The sequence below is a fragment of the Aythya fuligula genome, chromosome Z (assembly GCF_009819795.1).
Source record: "Aythya fuligula isolate bAytFul2 chromosome Z, bAytFul2.pri, whole genome shotgun sequence".
NCBI classification, from domain to species: domain Eukaryota; kingdom Metazoa; phylum Chordata; class Aves; order Anseriformes; family Anatidae; genus Aythya; species Aythya fuligula.
The window spans coordinates 43,600,278-43,617,221 of NC_045593.1; the positions used below are offsets into that span (position 1 = coordinate 43,600,278).

The 16,944-nt window shown below is 40.1% G+C and overlaps 1 protein-coding gene across 1 annotated transcript; it reads left to right on the forward strand.

Annotated features, from left to right (window-relative positions):
* The first annotated feature begins 8,265 nt into the window (after positions 1-8,265).
* IDNK (IDNK gluconokinase) lies at positions 8,266-16,200 on the forward strand. The gene is made up of 5 exons (XM_032205376.1): positions 8,266-8,410; positions 8,539-8,569; positions 8,948-9,034; positions 10,692-10,735; positions 15,167-16,200. The coding sequence occupies exons 1-5, from the start codon at positions 8,370-8,372 to the stop codon at positions 15,510-15,512; spliced, it is 549 nt and encodes a 182-aa protein (XP_032061267.1). The 5' UTR covers positions 8,266-8,369; the 3' UTR covers positions 15,513-16,200.
* The last annotated feature ends 744 nt before the right edge of the window (positions 16,201-16,944 follow it).

Below are 16,944 nucleotides of genomic sequence, written 5' to 3' on the forward strand. Positions count from 1 at the left end.
CTTTTTAAGAGCCCCAGAGAGACCTTGCCCCTCACACCAGTGGAAGACTAACACATATTACATGTAACAAAACTGGTGGCTTCAGATGTTTGTAGTTAATTCATTACCTAAAGGAACCTGACTGTCTCTTGCTGAACACAAAGGTAGCTACCACATCCACGTATCTCACTGGTCTATGATGCATTAAATAAATAAATAGATAGATAGATAGATAGATAGATAGATAAATAAATAAATAAATAAATAAATAAATAAATAATAATAATAATAATAATTAATTCTACCTGTAACTTACTAATCCAAATAAAGGTAATCTGCATCTCTGGACCAAACTGAAATTCAGATCTCTGCTTTCCTCTCTGTTTCAGTGCAGAGATGAAGAAAATGGCAATGCACAATATATTGCATTTGCTGTCAAATAATTACTGTAGAGGTATGTCTGCAGACAGGGTTGGCAAATGAAGAAAAGGCATATTGCCCTGCTACAGCAGGAATTGTTCCTCCTGTTAAAAGTACTTATCTAAACAATCATGTAAGGCTCCGATTCAAAATAAAAGCCAACTATTTTCAATGAATGACTTCAGCGATGCTAGGAGGATAAAAACAGGATCAAAAGTTGATCATTACTGTAACACTAACACTAATTATAAAATACATAAAAACTACACCAACACAAGTTACCAGATGGCCAGCCCAGCTAACCTCCTCAGAGACAGGCTTTGAAGAGCTCTTATCACCCCCAAGCCTTGCCTACTGAGCGCACACTGTGAGGTAACACCCACCACACACCTATCTGGTGTTCTTTTTTCTACTGGTCTTGTTACAGGGTGCAATATGACTGCTGCTGGGCAGCACTGGCTTGTAACAATGTTCTGCCTCCATGACTGCTGCACAAGCATTTTCAGACTGCTGAAAGTACTTAGATGTGTTTTGGTCATTTTATTGTTCCGTTTCTTCTTTTGTGTTATTCTCATCTTTAATACTCCTGTCATACAATTTGAATTTTACATACTTTGTCTTCACTGATAGTTGTCTAAGTTCAAATGTGCAGAAAGCACTTTTCCAAGATGGAATGATCCTCAAAGTTGGGCCCTGGATAGGTAATCATGTTTAAATCGCATCAAAGTCCAGAAAATAAAGCTTCTCCTTTGCATATAAATCAGGTTCCTTGTACATTCTGAGAACAAATTAAGCAGCAGAGGAAGAATGCATGTCATATGCAACAGGTATTTCAAGTTTGCTAATCTTGCCAGCATCTGACTGGAATCTGTTATTAAATTGGTTTTTAAATAATCATATGCAACAATATTCAGTTTCTGATAAAGCTGCCTTTATAGCTTTTGATTTTTGTCATTAATTTTTTTCTAATTACTTTAAGGACTATTGCTTCTTATTGACTTGAGTCTTTAATTATGCAAAAGCTAATAAATACAGGATTTAGATTTAGTTACCTTTGTTGCTAAACTTGTGAGAGGCTCTGTGGCGTAAGAGTGAAGTATGCTTGTAAATGATTGCAGAATGAAGGCTTGGCTATTCAGGAAAGAGATGTGGACAAACCAAATGTAAAAAGACATCAGACACATTAAGAGAGCACACTTCAAAAGCACTTACTGCTAACTGCTCAATAATTGTCATTTAGACTCACTTTTAGGAGAAACATTTTAAGGTTTTTATTTTTGCCTTTCCACCTTCAAAAGCCAGCAGGTGGCTACATTTTCATAATACCTTGAGTGCTTTCAAAATTAATGGTTCCACATCGGTGTACACTCTTGCTATTGTAAAGCCATCCTGAAATATAAAGTACACAACTTTTACACTCCAAGAGTTAGAGGACAAGTACAGGATGAAATTTTAAAATAATAAATCTGTTGTTGAAGCTGTAATTCCAGTAGAGGTGAGCAGCTTTCAAAGTGAGAAAGTAATCTGGGAGAAACTGGTTATAATCTCATTTAGACTGAAATAAAACCAATAGAGCTCTGCTGATGTCCTCTTCAGCTATGCTCAGTTTATTTTTTAAGAGACTGAAGAAAAGAAATCATTCCCATAAGTCTGCAGTCTTTATCTCCCTCCAGTCTGCCTTTGCAATAACATTGAGATTGCTCAAGATCACACGTGTCTGGCCTGCTAGCAATAGCTGTGCACTCACCATGAGCATTCTGTGCAGCCTTCCACACCCAAGCAGAAAGATGCAGCTATTTTCCTGACTCTGCTCCAGAGGAGCACAAAAGCATCAGATATAACCCCTTGGCTTTTGCAGTCACTTTTGAATTCCACTATTGCAGCTGTGGTTGTTACTCTGGACTGAAAAGAGTGTAATTTTCCTTATTTTCTTTCACACTCTCAACATGGCAGATAAGTAGTGTGTTATTTTATAACCTCAAGCATTCAGACAGATTTTGATTGTTGAGCACTACCCAGGAATCCTTACATTAATGCACTGATTTTGGACACTTCATGTGGAGAATTTTTTATGTGCGAAAATAGACTTTGACTTCCTATATTCAATTAAGTTTGGCAAGACTCTTAAAGAAATGACATTGAAAAATTTACTTCGTGTCCACAGCCCATAATATTAAGATGTTTTTGAAGTCTATGGAACTATCAAGTAAAAAGACAATTAGTCTTCCACCACATGTTTACAACAGCTTTCTTATAAGTGAGTTGACTAGCCGTTGTGCAAACATAGTACAGTATTTCCTGTGTTGTTGAAAAGCAATTAGCAATAGCTTCTGTGTTTAGAATCATGTGCATTAAACAGCAAATCAATGTTTTCTTAGGCTTCTCTGTTCAGAAATCATTGAATTCTGGCATGCACAGGCATGTACACTTTGTAACAGGTTATAAAGTATTGCATTATTTTACCTGTAACTAGATCAAGTAACTTTGTGTTCCTTCAGCTTCACAGGCAAGTTGAGGACATGCTTAATGTCACTTAGAAGCTGCACAGTGAAGTCACTCCCAATCCTTTTTACCTGCATTTTTTGTCCTGCAACCCAGAAATATAAGAAAAGCCATTTACAACTCATGTTTATTATTTCATGTACAACATACCCTCTGGCACTGCACTTCAGTATGAAAAAATTGAATAAGGTAGCATGTACAAATACTCTGTCATTTTTAACACCTGCAACAGCTTTGGTTTAATTTGTTGATCTCATATTGCTGAAAACTTGGCATATTCATCAGATTGATTCTTTATTCTCAGTAAATCCTGCTGGGCACTGAGAGCTACTTCGTACCAAGTGCTGTTCAACCTCCCAAGTGGATATTTAGTACAGGACTAAAAGGAAAGATCTTTAGACAATTTATTGACTTATTTTGCATTGCATATAACAAATTGAAAATTGTTTGTATAGTTTTGATTTATACATACAAAGTTTGAGGCTGATTTACTTCATAATGACGACTAATTGTGACTAACAGAACACCCCAGTATAAACTCTTTCACTAACACTTCTTACAGTGAACATGTCATATTAGCACTCTTTAGGTTGTATTTACAGTCAATATATATATAGTATATATATATGTGTGTGTGTGTGTGTATATATATATAATTTAAATCCCTAAAAGTAATTTGAATATTAGCTGCTTGGAAATCAGTATTTTTCCTCTTTCATATTCAGGAAGTTGTTCTTACCCAAAGTATCTGAGCTTGCTTTTACATGAAACAGATATCCACTATGCTAGATGTTCCTGACAAGTGCTAAGAGGCCTGTGCACTTTTATAGTAGTTCTCCATTTCATTGTGATATGTTTCAATTAGGAGTTACTAACAGGATGAGCATGCTTTATAGGGAAGAGAAAAAAATCTTTAAGCTTTTTCCTTTTTTAATTTGCATTTCTTTTCACTTTATATTTTCCAGTATTCTGAGAACAACAGACCTTTCCTAGTGTCACTGGAAAGGACACAAGTAGAATAGAGTAAAGGTAAATAAGTGTACTTTCAGAAAAGCTAGAATTCTTTAACTTACATTTTACATTACACTTCTCTAAAATTAAGCATTTAATTTAAGTAGATGATAACACTTTATTGACTTCCACACCATCAGTATTGAACAATTAGTCAAAGCAGAGAGGCTTAGAAAATGTCTGATAATATTCGAAAATGCCATAAAACAGAAAATAAATGTCATTTTAAAAGTGAGTATTGTAAAATACATTATATGGAAAAGTCTTCAGGAGATAGAAGCATGTAATGAGTTTTTCTGATAGGCATTCTTGAGTTTTTGTCTTTTTAAGATTCTTGACTGTTCATTCTTCAACATTATGTCATATTTTCACCTGTTTCTAAATATTGTAAATAAAACATTGGAAGATATTTACATTCCATTGTCTCCTTTTTCGATTATGTGAATGTACCTTGGAATTCATGAAAGCACACAGCTTATTTGTATAACTACATCAAAGCTTCAGAATCAAGTTATGTATTCTACCAACATTGGAGATAAGGAGAATTTTTAATAGTAGAGAGAAGACACACATGCCAACAACATCAGAATAAATTTCCTAAGATATGTGTATGTCAATAAACAATGAAGACTAAAATGAAACTCCTCCGTGTTACTAATAAGAAAGAAAAACTGAAAAAATACTTATTGTCTGCAACTAGAATAGACTGGAAAGGAAATCCTCATTCTCTCAAATCAAGAGAATCACAATATCTTAGTGGACCTACAATTTAATTAAACACATCTTAAATGGACACTGAAGCATACACAACACGATTTTGTTAAGACAACCTTTTGCCTGAGTTTTATCCAGTCAGCTGTCCAGTTGACTATTAACATGAATTATATTTGCACAAATCAAATTAACCATACCAGAAGGAAGTCTGAATATAATTGCCTTCTTGTAACCTCGCATTGCCTATAGGATCCTGTGTCTGTACAATTTGATTAGTTTTCTCCCTCTCCTTTTACCCTCTCTGCAGTATCTGCACAGTGCATGACTGCTCACGCAGCCCTCTGAATGCATTCTTATGGTCATTTAGTCCAGGCTTAGGTAAAAGAGAACTCCATGGAAGGCTTTCTGCAAATATACTGATACAAAAAATATCTGCCAGATGACATCATGCCCACTTCACATGGATCTTCTCTATAAGACATAAAGTCATACATTATGAAAAAAAAAACTGTCAAATAGAAAAACAAATGTTTTCTGTTTTGCAGTAATCAAGTAAACTTACTTGATTTTACCAGGTAAAATTGTGATAATTTGGTTACAAAACCAGTTGAGTGTGCACTGTAGGTGCAGTAGTCAGTTGCTTGTGATGTTAACAAAATCTCAAAGATTGTTATGAAAGAACAATTAAGATTTTAATTCTGGTAGTGGGAATAGCAATAGTGATAATGTTTCCAGGGCAAATATGACCGCAAGTATTTTCAAGTTTGTTCATTTGGATAAAGCATTCTCATTTGAATGAAACATTTCCCACTACCTCACAATTAATCAGTCAAGAAATTGAAAAGATGCCAGGAAAATTCAATTACTTTAGCACAATCATACTGCTATTAAAGCATAATTTGCATTCAGTCACTGGACACCTTAAAGGAATCATTGTGGTCTGCCAGTAATTTGAGGACTGGCTGCTTGGGTGATAGCCTAATAACTTGGAAGGTTCTGGTCTTTGTTAAAAAAGTCATAAGAGGTATGTGAAGCCTCAATTAAATGGTCAGAGACAGATAACATGGAAAAATGTCATCCATCATTCATAAAATTTCTGAAGTGCTCTGGAAAAAGGAAAATAAAAAAAAAAAAAACATGCTGGCTGGGATACTTAATGTACTTTCTCAGAATTTCTGCTGAGGCTAGATTCATAAAAAGTCACATTACTCATTTTAGGTTCAGAAACCAGAATTGGCAGAATCTTCTTCATTTGGGAGAAAGGCTTCTATTTGTGAACCTAGTGATATAATCTGCTTAACTGATACAGTTTAACTGATAAAGTTTAATAATTTTACTTCTTCAGAAGTGGAAATAACTTAAAAGTTTAGTAAAGAAAAAACACATGTAACATATTTTGTTAAGAATCAGCACCACTATATGATCTCTTATGTAAATATAGTTGGGTTTTTTTGTTTGTTTTTTTGTTTTAATGTTCGGTGTCATGAACCTATTCATTTTGCAACTACCTAGAGAGCCTTTTCTTAACAGGAAAAAAAAAAAAAAGTATATCATTATATTTGGATATATTTTCCCATAAACTCAACCCAGTATTTCAATAAATGTCTTTTGTTGTGGCATTGCCCATTGAACAGCCTTTGTTTATTAAAGAAAAATAAAAACCATCTTCTGTCTACCTATATCTATGATGGCAGTAAAACATTATGATAGCATTAGGTGAATTTTGGATGGGAAGAGTTAAATTTAACTGGCTGGATCATTATAATTAATTATATGATTAAACATGTTCATTTAAGATCTCTTTTTGTATTTCAAAACACAATTTCTCACACAGAAACTTGGTATATATGACTTGATAATAATCATGACTGTATGAGAAATATTACAGCAATTTATTTAGAATTAGCACTATTTCCCATTATGGAACAATTCGGTACCTGTAGCATAAAGAGCATACTTCCTATGTAGCACTTAACATTGGCAACTGCAGCCTCTAAGACATTTGCAGCTTACTCATACAGAAAAATCAATACGATACAATCATCCTTGGTGTCCAAACAGTGTCACAGTCTTTTCATGGATATTTCCACCCTTTTCAATGCGTCTGTGTCAGGCCATGTACCCTGGCAACCTGCTGGCATTGCTCTTTGTTAGGAGTATGAGATGTCCAAGCTTGGTTGATCATAACCACTTTTGCTACCTGAAAGCTGTCTGCCTGTCTATCTGTCTATCTATCTATTGATCCATGTACCCAGCTACCTTCTTTGGACTGGAGTTTCCAGACATCCCAGAAATGCCAGCTTAGACCAACCTGCCAAACTCCCTAAGTCCCTGCTGTGTCCACTGTGCACTAGCAAAGCAACTCTGCCTTTTATGTATGGCGTGGATGGTCTGTGCAAGAGAAATAGATGCAGTGTCTCTGGTGTCTGACTCACTGTGCACGCACACGGCATCGGTGCACAGTGTGAGCTGCAGGCCTGAGCCACCCCCTGCCCAGACTACACATAAAGTGTTAAAGTGTTGCTCTCTCCCCACTTGTATCTGGGACACATTCCTACTGCAACGCTTGCAGAAAAAATAAAAAAATAAAAAAAAATAATTAATAATAGTAATAGTAATAGTAATAGTAATAGTAATAGTAATAGTAATAGTAATAGTAATAGTAATAGTAATAGTAATAGTAATAATAATAATTGCTCCAGTCATGTGCTCTTGTCATCCACATTCTCCATTTAGACAGCCGCAGTTTCCACAGAGGCCTTCACCCAATCCTTTCTCACACACATGGGTATCTGTTATTCCTACCTAGGCTATGCTGCGTTCCTTGCTGCAGCACTAGCTGCAGGCAGCAGTTTCTCCACCTAGGATATTTTGTGGAACTAGAAGATAAGAAGCTGAAAACCAGCCAGATAGGAAAGTGGTGACTGTCTGCCTTCAGAGACGGCACAGCAAGAGGCATCCTTTGAAGACACAGACATACAACGTGAATACTTGGGGTGACATTTCAAAAAAGAGGTCCACAAGCAACATCAGGGTGTTGTGTTGTGTTGTGCTGTGGTGTGTTGCGCTGTGGTGTGTTGTGCTGTGGTGTGTTGTGTTGTGTTGTGCTGTGGTGTGTTGTGTTGTGCTGTGCTGTGGTGTGTTGTGGTGTGTTGTGCTGTGCTGTGGTGTGTTGTGTTGTGTTGTGCTGTGTTGTGCTGTTTTGCTGTGTTTCGCTGTGCCTGGCAGTGAAGCAGGCACACATCTCCAGTGCCCTCATGGAGCCGCCAGGTGGAGCAGCTTCCACCAGCGCCAGCGCCGCGCTTCCTGCCACAACCTGCCCGTGGCCGGGGAGGTTTTGGCCATTTAAAAAACCGTGAATCCGTGAAACCTAAAAGGAAGTAGGGTAGCGGGGCTGACCGCGGCACGGGTTAGAGGTGAATTAAGGCTTAGAGGCGGAGGTTTATGAGCCAGGGGGCATCCAACAGACACGGATGCGTGCTTTACAAGCCTGATATAAACTGAAACGAGGGCAGCGTTAGGAACTAACTGCACCAAGCAGCACCGGGCGGGCCGTGCCGTGCCGGGCCGGGCCTCCTGCCCTGGGGCGGGACCGAGCAGCACCGCCCCACCGCGGTGCCGCCCTGCTGGAGCCGGGGGCGGGCCGTCGGCGGAGGGGAGGCCGCTCCCGGTCCCAGTCACGGCCCCAGGTCCCGGTCCCGGTCCCGGTCCCGGTCCCGGTCCCGGTCCCGGCGGGTCTGGCCATGGTGCTGGTGGTGGTCATGGGCGTGAGCGGCTCGGGGAAGTAGGTACCGGGCGGCGGGGCACCCCCACGCCGCGCCTCGGGGCGGCAGGGCCAGGTCCGGGGGTGGCAGGGGGACGCACACCTGCCCCGGGGCCCGCAGGTAACCAACCGGCTGTGCTTTCTTGCAGGACCACGGTTGGGTCGCGTTTGGCAGCGAAGGTACGACTGGGTTGTTCTGTGGTGTTTTGGCATTGCTTCTGACCAGAGAGCCTGCTCTGACTCCATCCGGCAGCCCAGAGCTCGCCCACGGGTGGTACCCAAACCTGGCGTGGCAGCTGTACCTTCAGGTGCAGTCTGCAGACGTGAAATGGGTGCCCACCACCAGTGCAGCGTGGGCTACTAACAACAGCCATTACCATCAGCTCTTGCTGTTACTGAGCTGACTTGATTTTGGGGATAAACATCATTGCATAAATGGTGATTCACGCGGTGGTGTAAGAGGCCAATAATTTTCGGGTGTCGTCCTGTTAAGTTCTGTGATCCCTGTTAGCTAGTCTGCTTTGGCTGAGTGATCCACATTCATTTCTTTTTTCTTAGCTGGGATGGAAATTCTATGATGCAGATGATTACCATTCTTCAGAGAATAAAAAGAAGATGGCATCAGGAATACCACTAAACGATGAGGTAATTTGTATGAATTGTCAAAGAATAGTCATCAAGACCTCTTTGCGAAATCTGACCTTTCTGCAAAACCTCTAGCAAATCACATTAAAATAGGTTGTGTTTCATGTAAGCTAGGCTGACTATAAACTGACTATAGGTTGAATGTGTAGGTCTGCAGTTAATAAGAGAGAGAGGCTTTTTATGTTACAAGGGATTCTGCAATAAATAATAATAATTAAAAAAAAAAAATCAAAACATGCCTGATAGCTCAAATAGTTTGCTGATTCAGGATCTATCAGAAATCTTTCCTCTACATCAGCATATAGTACTGCAACTTTAGATTACGTGGTTTTGGTTTTAATTAAAAACACAAAGACAGAAAAAGGTCTTCCTGTTTCTCTACTGAAGTACATCACTCTCAACTACTGTGAAGACTACCCTTAACTTTCTGTTTTATATGCAATTACTTAAAATGTGTTTCCTCCCCTTCAGCCTGTTGTTTAGCCTAAACATGCCAAAATGATCAAGCTTGGGTTTACAAACAATACTTACAAATTCAGAGTCTTGAGTAAATTAGAAAAGCTACAACAAGACACCTCTTGAACTTTTTGTAGGAAATCTCTAGACATGTAAGCCTGAACTAGAGAGTTCTTCAAAAGAGTGTCTTTAGACTGAAGATAATATTGTAGGTACTTATTAAATACTTCAATTTGTTTGGAAGTTCATGAAAACCATTATGACATGTAAAGTGGCACTGCACAGTTGGATGACCAGCGGTTATTGGTGTATGGTGCCAAGCAAGGAGGAAGTAACTCTTTTGAAACATCAGTGGTCCAAAATTACAAGGGCTTGCTTGAATGCCATCAGGAAGTGGTTGTCTAATGACAGCAACTGTTGTGTTTATGTATCCGTGTTTTCATTTGTTGCACTCACACAGTAGTAACTACACTGAAAGATGGGAGCAATAGTTTAATGCTCAGTTGGTATGACAAATGCTGCTGTGAGTTTAGGGCCTAAAATCAGATTATACTAAGAAAACTACCTATCACTCACACTGCCTTTGCCAATCTCCTGAGCAAAGGTGTTGCAAAATTGTGGCTATGAGTACATTTACTTGTGAGTGCTTCTGCAATAAAAATGATATAATTAAGTTATTGCACATAAGTACATTTAGCTCTGTTTTGACACCTTGGAGTAGTTCCTGAAAGCCTCAACTCTGATCTGAAGCGTTGTATGTATATGTCAAGACATAAGGAAAAAGAAGTAACCATTCAAGCAGTGAAAGCTGCTATCTTACAGCAGACTTAACATTTGAGTTGTATAATAGAAAAGTAAAAATAAATTGTATAATAGAAGCGAGAGAGAATTTGACTGTCCTTCAAAGGCTTATGAGGTGCATGCTATGTGTAAATACATATTATTTCCATCAGATACATCTAAGTATTTGTAATATAACAAGTACTATTCCCCTAAAAATACCATATTAATAAGATGCCTTGCACTTCTTAGCGTTCAGGCAGTGGTAGCATATCTACATTAGTAAGAAAGAGAATGTAAACTGAACTTGCTATAAATTTTAATGCTAATTTTCACCTCTAGTTAAATGTTCCCAATGTTAAAAGTGATTCTTTCAAATCAATTTCCCAAACAATTTTGAACTAACTTGTTTTGTTTCTAGGACAGGATTCCATGGCTTTGTACATTGCATGATATACTAAGGAGGTAAGAGAACCTCTGCATTTAAGGAATTCAGGTTAAAGACAAGATAAAATCCCCCCACCTCAAAAATAAGTATTTTTCCTCATTGTATTCTGAAACAGAAATGTATGTGATAGTGTAAGAACTTTTGCAGCTAGTAAAAGCATTCTATTTTCACTAATCTAAGGTGTCATAATAATTGCAAAGGGTGAGCTAATCCTTGAATCTGGGGTTATCCCTGGGAAAATCATTTATGATAGTTGTTTTTCTTCTGTCAGTAGATCATTTCAAGGATCTGGTTTGATAATAAACCTGACATTGGCTACTTACAATGGGCATAGCCACAGAATACACTAATAATTGGATTAAAATTTTCTAAAATATTTTTAGTAATAGTAAGATACAGTCCAAAATGCTTAAGCATTTGATAGTTAAAAGATATATTCAGAGGTTTAAATCAGGTAACCAACTCTTTATTTAACTATGAATTTTAATAATTTTGTACTTCCTAAACTCAAATTACCTTGCCTCATCTATTCAAAGATAATTCAAAGGAAATTTTCTTAAACTTAAAAATGCTTTAAAAAGCGTTTAAACTGGAGCACTTTATTTACATCTTGCTTTAATTCAGTGTGTTACGCTAAACCCCTAAGAAGCCTGCTTTGTAAAGAGGAATTAGGGGTATGGGGGCCCAGCTGGTGGGGGGGGCTCAGTCTCTCCTTTGAAGGAAAACGGTGTAAGAAGGAAGACACTGATACTGCATGCCAGCAACTGGTTGCAGAACTGGTGTTGGCAAAAGCATTTTGGTTTCTATGCCAATGGGTCCCTGCTGGAGGATCAGTATCTGCTTGGAAGAGGTGGGTCCAACTCATTTGGTGAGGTGCAGGTATGGCTGCATGGCTGCAGTGCTGCACTGGAGGGATGGATGCAGGGAGGAGAGGCTGGAAAGCCAACGAGCAGGAGTTGCCCTTTATGTGAGAGCGCCTGGAATGCACGGGGCTCTGCCTGGGGAGAGATGAGGAGCCAGCTGAGGGCTTATGGGTGAGGATTAAAGAGCAGGACAATATGTTGACATCGTAGAGGGTGCCTGCTATAGGTTTCCTGCCTAGGAAGAACAAGTAGATGAAGAGCTTCTAAAGACGGCTCTTTAAGGCAGCCTCATGTTTGCAAGCCCTGGTCATCAGGGCCTTCAACCATGCTGATATTTGCACGCAGGAACACCACAGCAATACAGGAGGTTTGTAGCATTAATGACAAATACTGACCCAGTGACAGACAAGACAACAAGAAGTGCTCTACTGAATCTCACTCATCCTACAGGCAGAGAAGGGCTTGTTGGGCATGTGAAGCTCAAAGCAGTGGCTGCAGTGACCACGAGATGGCAGCATTTAGATTCCTGAAAGGAGAAGGCAGGCAAAAAGCAAGAACACAACCCTGTATTTGAGAAGAGCTTACTTTGGCTTCTTTAGGGATCTGCTTGGAAGAGTCCCGTAGGATTAGGCCATTGAAGAAAGATGGGCCCAGGAAAACTCCCTAATATTCAGAAATCACCTGCACCAAGCTCAAGAGCAGTCCATGCCAACAAGAAGGTCAGGCAAAAATTCTGAGGCCTGGGAGGAATGAGGAGCTTCTGGCAAAACTGAAACATAGTAAGGAAGCATACAGAGGGTAGAAGCAGGGACAGGTAACCCTGGCAGAATGGAGAGACACTGTCTGAGGATGCAGAGACAAAGTTAGGAAAGACAAAGCCCACCTGGAGCTGACTTTCGTGAGGGATATCAGTGGCAACAAGTAGGGCTTCTATTAGGTATGTAAGTGGAAGGCTAGGTAAAATGCAAGTCTGCTGCTGGATTGGGGCATGGAGCATAGTGACACACAACATGAAGAAGGTGTTCTGTACCTTGGCCTTTCCTATCGGTCTTTACTAGCAAGACTGATTTTTATTTTTTTTTAATTATTTTTTTAGCAATCTCAGGCTCCAGTCACCTGCGGGAAAAGTCTGGAGCAAGGAAGTTTTACTCCCAGCAGAAGAGGGACAGGTTAAAGAATAGCTGAGCAGAATGGACTTACATAAATCCACAGACCCTGATGGGATACACCCATGAGCATGGAGGGAGTGGGCAGATGCCACTCTCAATGATCTTTGAACAGTCATGGCAACTGGGAGAGGTACTTGATGACTGGAAGAAAGTAAATGTAAAAGTAAAACTACTTTTTCTTCAAGAAAAAAGGAAGGGGGAACTGCAGGGAACTGCAAGCTGGTTAGCCTCACCTTCACCCCTGAGAAGGTGATGAAACAACTAATTCTGGGCACAGGCACATGAAAGAAGAAACTAGGTAGGAGTAGTCATCATGGGAGTAGTTGACAAAGGGGTTGTCATGCTTGACCAACCTGATAATCCTCTGTGATGAAATTATGGGTTTAGTAGATGAAGGGAGAGCAGTGGATCAACTGGGACTTCCATGAGGTTTTTGACGCTGTCTTGCATAGGATCCTCATAGAGAAGCTGATGAAATAGCAGCTGGATGAGTATATTGTGTGACGGATTGAAAACTGGCTGAAAGGCCAGGCTCAGAAGCTGGTATCAGTGGTGCAAAGTCTAGTTGGAGGCCAGTAACTAGTGGTATACTCCGTGGGTAAATACTGAGTCCAATGCAGCTTAGCATCTCCATTAGTGGTCTGAGAGTACACCCTCAGCAAGCTTGCAGGTGACCCATAACTGAGAGGAGTGTCTGATATGCCAGGTGGTCCTGCTGCCATCCAGGGGGACCTGGGCAGGCTGGAGAAGTGGGCTGACAAGGATCTCATGAAGTTCAACAAGAAGTGCAGGGTCCTGTGCCTGGGCTACTACTACATGCTGGGGGCCATCCAGCTGGAAAGCAGCTCTGCAGGAAAGGACCTGGGAGTCCTGGTGGACACCAAGTGGTGAGCTCTTGCTGCAAAGAAGGCAAACAATACCCTGGGCTGCCTTAGGAGGAGTGTTGACAGCAGGTGGAAGGATGCATGATCCTTTCCCTACACCCAGCATGGGTGAGGTAACAGCTGGAGTACTGAGTCCAGTTCTGGGCTTTCCAAACTGGAGCTACTGGAGAGAGTCCATCAAAGGGCCATGAAGATTAAGGAACTGGAGCACCTCCCATAGAAAGAAAGAGAATGGGGACTGTGTAGCCTAGAGGCAGCTTGGGATTTCACCAAGGTGTCTGTTTATCTGGACAGGGGGCTGTAAAGACAGAACCAGGCTCTTTAGCGTTCAGTGACAGGTCAAGAGTATGCATGAACTGAAACATGGGATGTTTCTTCTGAACTTAAAGAGGAACCGTGCGTGTGACTGAGTGCTGTCAGCAGGCTGCCCAGCAGTCGTGGACTCTGTCCATATTCAGAAGCTGTCTGGATGTGGTCCCGGGCAACCTGCAGTAGGTGGCCCTGCTTGTGGACCAGATGACCTCCAGAGGCCCCTTCCAACCTCAACTGTTCTGTGAATTTCCAGACAGCACTAAAGCTTAAATACTGATTTTACTGCACTCCACCTCCTCGTCCTTTTTGAGTTATCACCATTATCAGGTGTTCTTTTAGTTTTTAAATAGGTTGGAAACAGAAGAATGGATTTTGAGAGTTTGAGAGTTCATGGGGCAGAAGTCTGCTGAACTGCTGGCACTCAACCTTTGAGCAAGCTGCTACCTATTCAGAAGCATCTAGGAGCTGAAATGTAGAGAAGGGGAGGTTTAGTCTGGCAAGATGCCTGCCAAAAGCCATCAAGATTGGCACTTACCATAGCGAGTTAAGGCTGTGACTCATCACACCATATTTGTCTGGTTACAATTGCCTCCATGTGGTGATGGTGCATTTCACCTGCTTGCACTTTTACTGCAAATAGGAAGAGGGTGATTAACACGGCCACCAACTGCCCTTTGCCTACAGCCTGCTCCATGTATACCATGTCCCTTCGTGGATCATGGGATTGATCATCTAGGGGCAGGTTGAAGAGGAAACAAACCACACCAAACGCTGTGTACCATCAGCCTCGTATTTCCCAGAGTGTAGGGAATTACCTTGCATACGTAAAGCATCTCAAAAGTTACTCTGACGAAGTGTCACCAGCTTCCTCAGCATCGTATTCCCTAGAGGTCTTCTTGCTCTGGCTTTATGCAGTAGCAATTACTAGTGTGTGCGCACCAGCTGGTCATACCTTGTTAGAGTGGGGGTTAATTTACTGAGAGATGTTTCTAGATTATTATGCTAGTTCCATCACTTTTTGTCACATGCTAGCCCAAGGCCTCTGTCTAGCTCCAGAAACTTTCCAAAATCAAGTCTACTTCAACAGGGCCTAATGCCAACATGTAATTGCAAGTACTTGGAAGCAGGTGGCATTGGTTTGCCTACCAATACACCCAAGGTTGTTCTCTACAAGGGTAAAAGGTTTGTCTCCTGTGACATATTTTTTTTCTATTTGACAGAGAAGAATCATCTAGCCAAGATGCTGTTCTGGCCTGTTCAGCACTGAAGAAAATGTATAGACGTGTACTAGTTAGTGGAGTATCTGCAATTGAAAGCAACCAGCCAGAGAAACCAGGAGAAAATGTAGCACTGAAGATCCTCTTTGTTCATCTGGATGGTCCTATAGAGCTCATTGCTCGCCGCCTGGAGAAGAGGAGAGGACACTTCATGCCACTGGAACTACTCAAGTCTCAGTTTGACACTCTAGAGCCTCCTAAAGCACCAGAAAACTTTATTACTGTCAGTCTAGAAAAATCTCTTCCTGAAATAGTGATGGAGATTGAGAAAGCCATTTTTTCAGGGTAAGGCTTTTCCAGAGTAAGTTCCAAAACTACAAATGCAGAAATTCACCTGGCAATACCAGGGTTATAAAACATTTTAATTAATCAAAGCAACTTGTTTTTCCCAATACTTGAGTTAGAATGTTAAGAGATGGTTCACTACTCTTGATATTTTTATAATTTTAAAATGCTATTTAAAACACACGCAATATGAACTTTTAAAAAACTGTCAGCAATGTTTGAATTCCTTACCATATCAAGTTGAAATGTGTATTAGAATCTAAGCAGAGCCAGCTTTTGAAAATCCCATCAAGGGTTGCATCCAAGAATTATTATTATTTTTTTTTAATTTTTACTGTCGAACATGAGAAAGGCACATCTTCTATTAAATGATGGAATAATGTACAGCTTTGTTAAACGCAGTATATTTATTTTCTTATTAGTATAAAAGTAACATGCATGATGAAATTTCATGCCTGACATTGCCACTGTCTCACTGCCAGGTCTTTAACAAGTTGTAACTTCTGTGTTCGTGTCCTTACCAGCCTCCCCAGGGCAGTGAGGAGGCTGGCAACTTCACCAGATCTTCAGTACATGCACTGAACCCCAAATTGGAAAATGTAAGGGGAAAAAAAAAACAGGTAACAGTTGTGGGGTAATGTACAAAATACAATTGTCTGGAAAGCTTCAGAAATAAAGTGTAAGGAGCATCATATTGGCTTTCATATAAAAAGCGTAACCTTGGATAAAATACTGGATGCGTCAACCAGTGAAGATACCGAATATAAGATTGATGAATCACACAACTCATGCTTCAAAGCATCTTTGGAGTAATTTTTACCTGGTTAACTAGTTGAAAAGCGTTTGCTTTATCATTTTGTATTAACAGTAAGCGCTTTGTGGCTTACCATGCAAATTGCTGTGCTTTGATCAGTGCTATAAATGAGCACTGCAAACTCTCAGAAGCAAAGTGCAAGAGATGCCTGGGTGCTTAACAGCCTCACATTTCAGATACCTAGTGACTAGTCAGAATATAAGTTTAGTCAAGTATGACAAATAAAAGAAATGGCACCCTCTTGTGGTACCTCTGCCTTTAATTCAGTCTTTGTATTTTCCCAATACACCATTAACAAGCAAAGTGCTTTTCTAGTACATCATCTGTTAAGTAAAGACTTAGGCCTTTTTTTTCCAGCTGCAATAAACTAGATCAAGGACACTACAGTAGACAGGAAAGCAATTGCATCCTGTCACAAACATGATTTAAACCCTCAAATCAAAAAAGAAACTTGGTTGTTTTCAATTGTTTTAAGCAGTTCGATTCCAGATTTCAGATCTGCGTGTCCTGTGTTTATATTGTGCTCACAAATTAGCCAGTATTAACAAAAAATCCTGCTCAACACGTATCAGGTCTCTTACCACATACAACAGCTCCCCCAGATATACTAAGATTGTGCATG

Coding starts and splice junctions, on each gene's coding strand:
- IDNK (XM_032205376.1), top strand. CDS start 8,370: ATGGTGCTGGTGGTGGTCATGGGCGTGAGCGGCTCGGGGAA. Junction 8,411..8,538: donor GGCGTGAGCGGCTCGGGGAA/GTAGGTACCGGG, acceptor GCTTTCTTGCAG/GACCACGGTTGGGTCGCGTT. Junction 10,736..15,166: donor TTGCATGATATACTAAGGAG/GTAAGAGAACCT, acceptor TCTATTTGACAG/AGAAGAATCATCTAGCCAAG.